At 45.1% G+C, this 11,054-nt stretch overlaps 1 protein-coding gene across 6 annotated transcripts in view; it reads right to left on the reverse strand.

Moving 5' to 3' along the window:
• LOC138821503 (aryl hydrocarbon receptor nuclear translocator) overlaps positions 1-10,595 on the reverse strand; it is a 63,277-nt gene extending 52,682 nt beyond the window's left edge. For 5 of the 6 annotated variants that reach the window (XM_070013809.1, XM_070013808.1, XM_070013810.1 and 2 more), the window contains exon 1: positions 10,499-10,595. In XM_070013809.1, the coding sequence (XP_069869910.1) occupies positions 10,499-10,523 (25 nt within the window). In that variant the 5' untranslated portion in view covers positions 10,524-10,595. Of the gene's footprint in view, positions 1-10,200; positions 10,272-10,498 lie in introns of those variants that run through there. The other variant, XM_070013807.1, reaches the window with a different exon arrangement.
• Between the last annotated feature and the right edge of the window lie 459 nt (positions 10,596-11,054).

The following is an 11,054-nucleotide window of genomic DNA, read 5'->3' on the forward strand; positions in this document are numbered from 1 at the left end:
GCCGGGTGCCAGTGGCTCATACCTGTAATCCTAGCTACTTAGAAGGCTGAGATCTGAGGATCCATATTCAAAGCCAGCCCAGGCTGGAAAGTCTGTGAGACTCTAATCTCCAATAAACCAACAGAAAACCAAAAGTGGCACTGTGGCTCACATAGTAGAGTGCTAGCCTTGAACTGAAGAGCTGAGGGACAGTGCCCAGGCCCACAACCAACATAAATAAATAAATAATGTCATACAGTGACTCTTGCTTCCTGAACAATTCAAACACTATATAAAACAAATATAAGTATACTTTCTGACAAAGTTCCAGTGGGTTCATGCATGTAATCCTAGTAACTCAAGAGACTAAGATCTGGAAGATCTTAGTTTGAGGCCAGTCTGGGAAGACAAGTTTATATTAGACTCCATCTCCAAAATAAAAAGCAAAATGCAGGGCTGTAGGAATAAAACATACAGCCAGAGCCATCTAAATTTTGACACAGCAGCTAAAAAAAAAAAAAAGAAAAGCAAACAAAACCCAACCTCTTCAACAAATGGTGCTGGCAAAACTGATTATCCAGTTTTTCTCTCTGTGTACAAAAATCATTCCAAATAGATCAAGGAACTCGAAAACTGAAACTTTAAATCTAACACAGTAAAACAGGGAAAGCCAGGTGCCCATGGCTCATGCCTATAATCCTAGCTACTCAAGAGGCTGAAATCTGAGGACCATGGTTCGAAGCCAGCCTGGGCAGGAAAGTCCCTAAAACTTTTTTTTTTTTTTTTAATGGTCAGTTGTGGGGCCTGAACTCTGGGCCTGAACACTGTCCCTCAGCTCTTCAGCTCAAGGCTAGCACTCTACCACTTGAGCTACAGCGCCACTTCTGGCTTTTTCTGCTTATGTGGTACTGAGGAATCGAACCCAGGGCCTCATGCTTGCAAGGCAAGTATTCTACCACTGAGCCACCTTCCTAGCCCACCCTGAAACTCTTATCTCCAATAAACTACCAGAAGTGATGCTGTGGCTCAAGTGGTAGAGCACTTGCCTTGAACTGAAGGGCACAGGAACAGCACCCAAGCCCAGAGTTCAAGCCCCATGACCAACAACAACAATAGGGAAAACCCTAAAAGATGTCGACACTGGAAATTATTTTCTGTATAGGACTTCAATTGCCCAGACACAAAAACAAGAATTAACATTTGATATCAGTAGCTCATGCCTGTAGTTCTAGCTATTCAGAAGGCTGAGATCTGAGGATTCTGGCTCAAAGCCAACCCAGACTTAAAGTCCGTAAGACTCTTATCTCCAATTAACCAGCAAAAAGCCAGAAATAAAGATTTGGTTCAAGTAGAGGGGGACCAGCCTTGAGCAAAAAAACTTGGGGCCAGAGACCAGGTCCTAAGTTCAAGCCCCAGTACTAGCACCAAAAAAGAAAAAAAGAAAAAAGAAAAAAGAAAAGAAAAGAAAAGAGAAATGACCTATAGTACTACATCAAATTAAAAAGTTTCTGCAATGGGGCTGGGAAGGTGGATCAGTGGTAGAGTGCTTACCTCCCATGCATGAAGCCCTGGGTTCGATTCCTCAGCACCACATAAGCAAAAAGAAAAAAGCCAGAAGTGGCGCTGTGGCTAAAGTGGTAGAGCGCTAGCCTTGAGCTGAAGAGCTGAGGGACAGTGCCCAGGCCCAGAGTTCGGGTCCCACGACCGGACCCAAAAAAAAAAAAAAAAAAAGAAGAAGAAGCAATAACCAGAACTAATCCACTGAATGGGAAAAATTCTTCACCAGCTATTCAACCAATAATGCATTAATATCTACAGTATTTTAAAAGCTCAATGGGCTGGGAAGGTGGCTCAGTGGTAGAGCACTTGCCTTATATGCATCAGGCCCTGGGTTTGATTCCTTTGTACCACATAAGCAGAAAAAGCCAGAAGTGGCGCTGTGGCTCAAGTGGTAGTGCACTAACCTTGAGCTGAAAAGCTGAGGGACAGTGCCCAGGCCCAGAGTTCAGGCCCCACGACTGGACCCAAAAAAAAAAAAAAGTATTTAAAAAGCTCAAAAATTGATTAGCAAAAGAACAAATAGGGGCTAGGAAGGTGGCTCAGTAGTAGAGTGCTTGCCTCACATGCATGAGGCCCTGGGTTCGATTCCTCAGAACCACATAAGCAGAAAAAGCCAGAAGTGGCGCTGTGGCTCAAGTGGTAGAACACTAGCCTTTTTTTTTTTTTTTTTTTTGGTCCGGTCGTGGGGCCTGAACTCTGGGCCTGGGTGCTGTCCCTCAGCTCTTCAGCCCAAGGCTAGCACTCTACCACTTGAGCCACAGCACCACTTCCAGCTTTTTTTTTTTCTGCTTATATGGTGCTGAGGAATCGAACCCAGGGCCTCATGCATGCAAGGCAAGCACTCTACCACTGAGCCACCCAGCCCACTAGCCTTTTTTTTTTTTTTTTTTTTTTGTCGGTCGTGGGGCTTGAACTCTGGGCCTGAGCGTTGTCCCTCAGCTCTTCAGCTCAAGGCGAGTGCTCTACAGCACCACTTCCAGTTTTCTGGTGGTTAGCTGGAGATAAAGAGTTTCACTGACTTTCCTGCCTGGGCTGGCTTTGAACCACAACCCACACATCTCAGCCTCCTGAGTAGCTAGGATTACAGGCGGGAGCCACCAGCGCCCGGCTACACTAGCCTTGAGATGAAGCACTCAGAGACAGCACCCAATCTCAGAGTTCAGGCCCCACAACCAACACAACAACAACAAAAAGAACGAATAATCCAAGTAATAAATGGGTAAATGAAATAAAACAAAGTGGTGCTATGGCTCTTGCCTTGAGCTGAAGAGCTCAGGGACAGCACCCGGGCCCAGAGTTCAAGCCCCATGATGGACCAAAAGAAAGAAAGAAAGGGCTGGGAAGGTGGCTCAGTGGTAGAGTGCTTGCCTTGCATGCATGAGGTCCTGGGTTAGATTCCTCAGCACCACATAAGCAGAAGCCGGAAGTGGCACTGTGGCTCAAGTGATAGAGCACTAGCCTTGAGCTAAAGAGCTGAGGGACAGTGCCCAGGCCCAGAGTTCAGGCCCCACAACCAACAAAAAAAAAGTGGGGGAAGTGGGGAAAGATGGGGCGGGGAAGAGAGAAGAAAGAGACAGAGACAGAGAGAGAGAGTCCTACTTTATAATCCCACCATACCACTCTTGGGCATATATCCAAAGAAGTATAAATCCATGTACAAGAAAGGCATGTGCATACTCAATGTTTAGTGCAGCACTGATTTTTTTATTTGTGTTTTGTTCAGTCATGGGGCTTGAACTCTGGGCCTGGGCGCTCTCCCTCAGCTCTCCAGCTCAAGGCTAGTGCTCTACCACTTGAGCACAGGGCCACTTACAGTTTTCTAGTGGTTTATTGGAGATAAGAATCTCACAAGTCGGGCGCTGGTGGCTCACACCTGTAATCCTAGCTACTCAGGAGGCTGAGATCTGAGGATCGCGGTTCAAAGCCAGCCCGGGCAGGAGAGACCCTAAGACTCCTATCTCCAATAAACCACCAGAAAACCGGAAGTGGCGCTGTAGCTCAAGTGGTAGAGCGCTCGCCTTAAGCTGAAGAGCTGAGGGACAGTGCCCAGGCCCAGAGTCAAGCTCTACGACCGACAAAAAAAAAAGAATCTCACAGACTTTCCTCCCTGGGTTGGCTATGAATTGTGATCCTCAGATCTCATCCTCCTTAGTAGTTAGGATTACAGGCATGAGCCACCAGCGCCCAGCTAAGTGCAGCATTGTTTAACACAGCTAAACAGTGGAATCAGCCAAGATGCCAAAAACAGATTAATAGGTAAGGATTTTATATCTATAAACATTATGGAACATTACAGAAACATAGAAAAAAATGAAATTGTTGGAATTGGGAAACATATTGAACAAGATAAGCCAAGTTCAAAAAGCCAAATATTGCAAGTTTCACTCATATGTGAAAGTTAGACCTAAAAGACATATTCATGGATATATACATGTGTATTTGTCTACCTATACACATATTATATATAACATATATCCTATTGAATATGTGTATACAAATTCTAATTTTAGGAATATATAGGAAGATGAGAGGATGAGAAGGGAAAAAATGGTTGGTAATTTCAAAATATAGTGCTATGTATTAAAATGGCATAAGGAAATTCCATGAAAGCTGTTAATAATGAGGAGAATGGGGGAAAACGAAATAATAGAGGATTATTCTTTTTTTTTCTTTTTTTTTTTTGTCAGTCATGGGTCTGGACGCTGCCCCTCAGCTCTTCAGTTCAAGGCGAGCACTCTACCACTTGAGCCACAGTGCCACTTCCGGTTTTCTGGTGGGCTTACTGGAGATAAAGAGTTCACAGACTTTGCTGCCCGGACTGACTTTGTACCAAGATCCTCAGATGGCAGCCTTCTGAGTAGCTAGGATTACAGGCATGAGCCACTGGCGCCTGGCTTAAATTCTTCTCTATTGTTTTTATTTTTTATTTTATTTTATTTTTGCCAGTTCTGGGGCTTGAACTCAGGGCTTGGGCACTGTCCCTAAGCTGCTTTTTGACTCAAGGTAGCACTCTACCCCTTGAGCCACAGCGCTACTTCTGGCTTTTTTTGTGTATATGGTACTGAGGAATTGAACCCAGGGCTTCATGCAGGCGAGGCAAGCACTCTACCACTGGGCTACATTCCCAGCCCTATTCTTAACGAAACAAAATATATGCATGCCTGCAGACATGAGACCTTAGGAATTTTACACGTTAGAGGGAAACAAAACTTAAATGTAAATGCAAATTAAGTGCACGTCTAGATATATTAAAAGACCAGCCCTTGTATAACTAATGTGAATGTGGCTTAGTGGTAGTGTTTGCCTAGCATGCATGAAGCCCTAGGTTCAATTCCTCAATACCACATAAACAGAAAAAGTCGGAAGTGGTGCTGTGGCTCAAGTGGTAGAGTATTAGCCTTGAGCAAAAGAGGCTCAGGGACAGTGCCCAAGCCCTGAATTAAAGTCCCAGGACTGGCAAAAAAAGAAAAAATCTTACACAAAAGACTAATCTGAACATGCATGAAGTCCTGGGTTTGATTCTTCAGTACCACACAAACATAAAAAGCCAGAAGTGATGCTGTGACTCAAGTGATAGAATGCTAGCCTTGAGCAAAGAAAGCTCAGGGACAGTGCCCAGGCCCTGAGTTCAAGCCCAGGACTGGCAAAAAGAAAAAAAAAATATTCAGACTAAGGTTTCTTTCCAAATGAACTTCCAATGAATTGTACTTCAACTGTTACAGTATTAAAATGTATTTCATTACTTTTTATAAGGTCTTTATAAAAGGATATTTTAAAAAAAAGGGGGGGGGATAGAGGCATGGTTCAACCATGAGCAAAAAGACTAAGTGACAAACTAGGTCTTCCTTCAAATTGCAGGGAGATGAGGCCTCAGGTGTTTGTACAAGAACAGTTTCTCAGATTTTAAAATACAATAAAGTCAAGCATAACAACAACATAAAAGTCCAAAAGAGATTCTATATTAAACATAATAATAATAACAATAACGAAGTAAAAACCTGAGACTCTTCCCCCCCCCCCAACCTGAGACTCTTAAGCCCCAATACCAGTGCAAAAAAGAAAACAACCTTGAGGCTGGGGATGGTAGATCACATGTATAATCTCAGCTACTCAGGAGGCAGAGATCTGAAGGATCACTGTTTGAGGTTACCCCAGGCAATAATGGTAACATATTCCCTTCCTCAAGGAGTAGCAAACACATTTTTAAATCACAGCTTCTCAGAAGGTCTTAAGTAAAAGGCTCATAGCCCAAGGCCAGCCTTGGGTAAAAGTAGATTCCATACAGAAAAAATGCTGACAGGTCCTGGTGTATCACACCTGTAAATCCTACCTACTCAAGAGGGTGAGACTTCAATGATCAAAGGGCAGAAAAATCTTTGAGATTCTATCTCCAACTAGCCAGTTAAACTAGAGGTATAGCTCAAGTGGTATAATACAAGCTGTGAGCAAGAAAGCTGAGAATGGGAGGCCTTGACTTCAAGTCCCCATACCAGCACTAAATAATAAACACATATATAAGCTGGGTGCTGGTGTTTCACGCCTGTAATCCTAACTACTCAGGAGGCTGAAATCTGAGGATTGCAGTTGAAAGCCAGAGGGGGGGGGGGGGGGGGGGAGTGGCTGGGAAGGTGGCTCAGTGGTAGAGTGCTTGCCTTGCATGCATGAGGCCCTGGGTTCGATTCCTCAGCACCACATAAGCAGAAGAAAAAAAAAAAGCTGGAAGTGGCGCTGTGGCTCAAGTGGTAGAGTGCTAGCCTTGAGCTGAAGAGCTGAGGGACAGCGCCCAGGCGCAGAGTTCAGGCCCACGACCAGACTATTAACAAAACCAGCCCGGGCAGGAAAGTCCGTGAGCCTCTTATCTCCAATTAACCACCAGAAAACCGGAAGTGTTGCTGAAGAGCTGAGGGACAGAACCCAGGCCCAGAGTTCAAGCCCCACGACCAACGACAAATAAATAAATACATACATATATATTCATAAACAAACAAACCACAACATGACTGGGAACCCAGCTCGAGTAGAAGAGTACCTACCTAGCACAAGGTGCTTAGTTCAAGCCCCAACATCATAAAAAAAAAGAAGGCCAGGCACCAGTGGCTCACACCTGTAATCCTAGCTACTCGGGAGGCTGAGATCTGAGAGTCTCGGTTCAAAGCCAGCCTGGGCAGGAAACTCCATGAGACTCTTATCTCCAATTAACCACTACAAAATAGGAAGTGGCTCTGTGGCTCAAGCTGTAGAGCGCTTGCCTTGAGCTAAAGAGTGCAGGGACAGCGCCCAAGCCCAGAGTTCAAGCCCCACGGCCGACAAAAAATAAAAATAAAAATAAAATTAAAAAATGTTGACAACTTGTCACACTGTCTGAACTTCTATTTTCTTTTTTTTTTTTTTGGGGGGGGGGTCCGGTTGTGGGGCCTTAACTCTGTCTCGGCCTGGGCGCTGTCCCTCAGCTCTTCAGCTCAAGACTAGCGCTCTACCACTTGAGCCACAGCGCCACTTCCGGCTTTTTTCTTTTTTGCTTATGTGGTGCTGAGGAATCGAACCCAGGGCCTCAGGCATGCAAGGCAAGCACTCTACCACTGAGCCGCCTTCTCAGCCCACAGTTTTAAAAACATAATTAACAAAATTCTGACCCATTACCTTTAGACATGAGAAAATAGAAATTCACGGGCTGGGAAAGTGGCTCAGTGGTAGAGTGCTTGCCTTGCATGCATGAGGCCCTGGGTTCGATTCCTCATCACCACATAAAAAGCCAGAAGCGGTGCTGTGGCTCTAATGGTAGAGCACTAGCTTTGAGCTGAAGAGCTAAGGGACATCCAGGCCCAGAGTTCAGCTCCACAACCGGGAAAAACAAAAACAAAACAAAAAACTGTAATTTATATAACTGACAATTACATTTAAGAAGTTTTTTTTTCTGAATATCAGCTTTAATCTAAATGTCAGAAATCTAGTGTTCCTTCCTTTGCCTTCTACATTTTCCACCTACATTATTGTCATAACACAGGAAGAGTTTTCTGCTAATAAGAAAAAAGAATTAAAGGACAAGGCTGGGAATGTAGCTTAGTGGTAGAGTGCTTCCCTACCATGCATGAAGCCCTGGGTTTGATTCCTCAGTACCATATATAAACAGAAAAAGCCAGAAGTGGCAGTGTGACTCAAGTAGTAGAGTACTAGCCTTGAGCAAAAGAAGTTCAGGGGATGAGGGGATAACAAGTTCAACAAGAAACGTACTCACAACCTTACTTATTTAATTGTAACCCCTCTGTACATCATCTTGACAATAAAATTAAAAATGAAGAAAAAAAAAAAAAAGCAGCAGCAGCTCAGGGGCTGGGAATGTGGCTCAGTGGAAGAATGCTTGCCTCGCATGCATGAAGCCTGGGTTCAACTCCTCAGTAACACATAAACAGAAAAACACGGAAGTGGCGCTGTGGCTCAAGTGGTAGTGTTAGCCTTTAGCACAACAAGGTTCAGAGACAGTGCCCAGGCCCTGAGTTCAAGCCGCCAGGACTGGAAAAAGAAAAAAGAAAGAGAAAGAAAGAAAGAAATCTATAAATTGGAGAAGCAAGCAAGCAGCCAAAGGGCAGAAAACAAAATCAAATGTTTCATTAGTAAAGATTCTGCACCTTATTTTAAAAAATGATAGTTTCTGCTTAGAGATTAAAGGTAAGGCTGGGAGTGTGACTTAGTGGTAGGTTGCTTACCTAGTGTGCACAAAGCCCTGGGTTCCATTCCCTAGTACCATATTAACAGAAAAGGCAGGAAGTGGCACTGTGGCTTAAGTGGCAGAGGGCTAGCCTTGAGCAAAAGAAGCTCAAAGATAGTGTACAGACCTTGAGTTCAAGCCCCCAGGCTGGCAAAGTAAATAAATAAAAATAAAAATAAGAGATTTGAATAATGAAATGTATTTAAGAGAATGTCATTCTCATGAATGTATTTTAAAAACAAAATAAAGCAACCCCACCCACACAGCTGGAAAAAAGCTTCTGACAAACCAATTAAAACTTGTTTACCCAGGCCACTTCTTAATAAGAGAGCAATTTCACTAGGGTTATATAAGGATTTTGCAATGTGTGATCAGTTTAAATTTATTTACTCTCTAGTTCTCAGATCGGTTATTTTACTACACGGTCAGGTTTTTCCTAACAGCATTTCTCTAGTTGGGTAGCTTTATTCCATCATTCAGTGCTTCCTCCAAGGAATTTTTAGTCATTAATTTTATCTCTATTTCCCTTAAGAGAGATAACAATTATAAAATTGTTTTAAACAATTAAAAAAACCTTACATTGACTTTTGTGACAAATTAACCACTTCTTAAAATACCACTATTCCCAGAAACATAATGGAAAGACAATAAATTTCACAGTGATTCAGCTATACTACCAAAACCTGTATATTACAATACTGCCTTGGGCTGGGAATATGGCTTAGTGGTAGAATGCTTGCCTAGCCAGCATGAAGCCCTTGGTTCAATTCCTCAGTACCACATACACAGAAAAAGCCAGAAGTTGGGGGGGAAGGGGGAGGCTGGGAAGGGATGTGAAGGGTAAACCAAAGGAGGAGGCTGCAATGCTTGGTAAGAAATGTACGTATTATCCTGCCCATGTAATTGCAACCCCTCTGTACAGTATGTTCACAAATAAAATAAAATTAAAAAAAAAAAAGAAAAAGCCAGAAGTGGCACTGTGGCTCAACCAAAAACAAAACAAAAACAAAAAACACAATATTGCCTTTCACAAATAAGAAAATCAAGTATGAATTCCCCCCCCAAAAAAAAAAATGTAGGCACAGCAGGGAGTCTTCCTCTCCTCCCTCCCTCCCTTTTCTCTCTCTCTCTTTCTCTCTCTCTTTCACACACACACACACACACACACACACACACACACACACACACACACCACTGTTCCATTAACTTTTTAAAAGGCTATCAAAGATACAGATTTTACACGAATTTTTTTTTTTTTTTTGGCCAGTCCTGGCTAGCACTCTACCACTTGAATCACAGGAATCGAACCCAGGACTTCATGCATGCTACACTCTACCATTAAGCCACATTCCCAGTCCCAAGATAGGGATTTTTTTTTTTAATGAAGAATGCAGTATATTTTGCAAGAAAACAGCCAAGGTGTGCAAGGTAAACTAGGTCTTCTAAAATGAAATGATTCCTAGGGAAAAATAACTGTAACATAGTGGGAGAAAAAGCTAGAACCAGAGTTTGGAAGATCTGCTCTCTAGACCAGCATTATAACCTACTTCATCTCTGAGACATGGCTAGATTTTGAGGGGTTTTAAAAAAAATATCCGTTGAAAAATGTCCTTCTGAAAGAACAGGAATTGCCTCGACCGAGGTCTAACAACATTTTAAACCTGGAGTTCTGGAGAAACCACCGGCGTCGGCCAAACCTCGGCCTTCACCGCTCACAGAGACACCAGCTTGGAGGCCACCCAGAGAAGGGAAAAGCGAGTTTCAAAGTGTAGCCCGAGGGGGCGGGGTGGGGTTGGAGGTTCTGCCCGGAGAAGCACAGTCCACATCCCAAGTCTGAAGAGTTCAATGAAAACCTAAAGTGTGAACTGTTTGGAAACAGCACCTCGGCCACACAGCGCCGCGCTCCGACGTTCCCCAACGCGGGGAAACGGAGCCCCCCCGGTCTAGTTAGTTACCTCAGCATCACCAAATCCGGGCCGGCAGAAGGTTAAAAGACCACATGACACACCAGAACTCCGCCAGGACCGGGAGAGACGGGCCACACCGGCCTCCACTCCGGGCAAGAATCCCTCCAGTCCCATTCGCCGGCTCTTCCCAGCCCACCGGGGTCCCCACCACGGCCCGGGGCGGCGCCCCTCCCCCACCGCCCGGGCCCGCAGCCCCCGCAGCCGACGCGCAGCCCGCGGTCTCCCCGGTTGTCAGTCCCTCCAGCCCCTCCCCCTTTAAAGGCTCTCCGGCCCGCCGTCTCCTCACCCGGGTTAGCAGCAGTCGCCGCCATGGCCTAGATGCCACCTCCACCTCGCCACCTCCTCCCCCCAGTGGGAGGAGCCGCCGCCACCGAGCCGTGGTGGGGGGGAGGGGGAGGGATGAGCCACTCCCCAGAAGCGGCACCCCACCGCAGCCACCGCTACCGCGGAACCCAAGATGGCGGACGCGCCACCCCCACCCCCCACCCCGAACACACTCCAGCCCGGCCCCAAGGGCTGAGAAGCCACGCCCGTGGTGTGGGCGGAGTCAAGTCATCGCCCGCCTCCATGGAAAGATTGACCAATGGAAACACCAAGTCAGCCAGTGGGCCAGGCAGTTGTACTGTGCCAGCGAGTCCAAGGAAGGCAGAGCGAGGAAGAAGTCCAGCTGTCTCCCTAATCCCGCCTTCTTTGCGTCAGAGGTCAGTGATCGAGTGACGTCAGTGAAAAGCAATGAAAATGGGTGTTCCAATAAAGTTTCACTTAGAGAGTAAGGCCCGAGTTCCCCTTGCAAAGGGTTTGTAAATACTCATTTAGACGTTCTAATACTTAAACTTTACGTA

The sequence above is a fragment of the Dipodomys merriami genome, unplaced genomic scaffold, assembly GCF_024711535.1.
Source record: "Dipodomys merriami isolate MVZ:Mamm:240054 unplaced genomic scaffold, mDipMer1.0.p SCAF_92, whole genome shotgun sequence".
NCBI classification, from domain to species: domain Eukaryota; kingdom Metazoa; phylum Chordata; class Mammalia; order Rodentia; family Heteromyidae; genus Dipodomys; species Dipodomys merriami.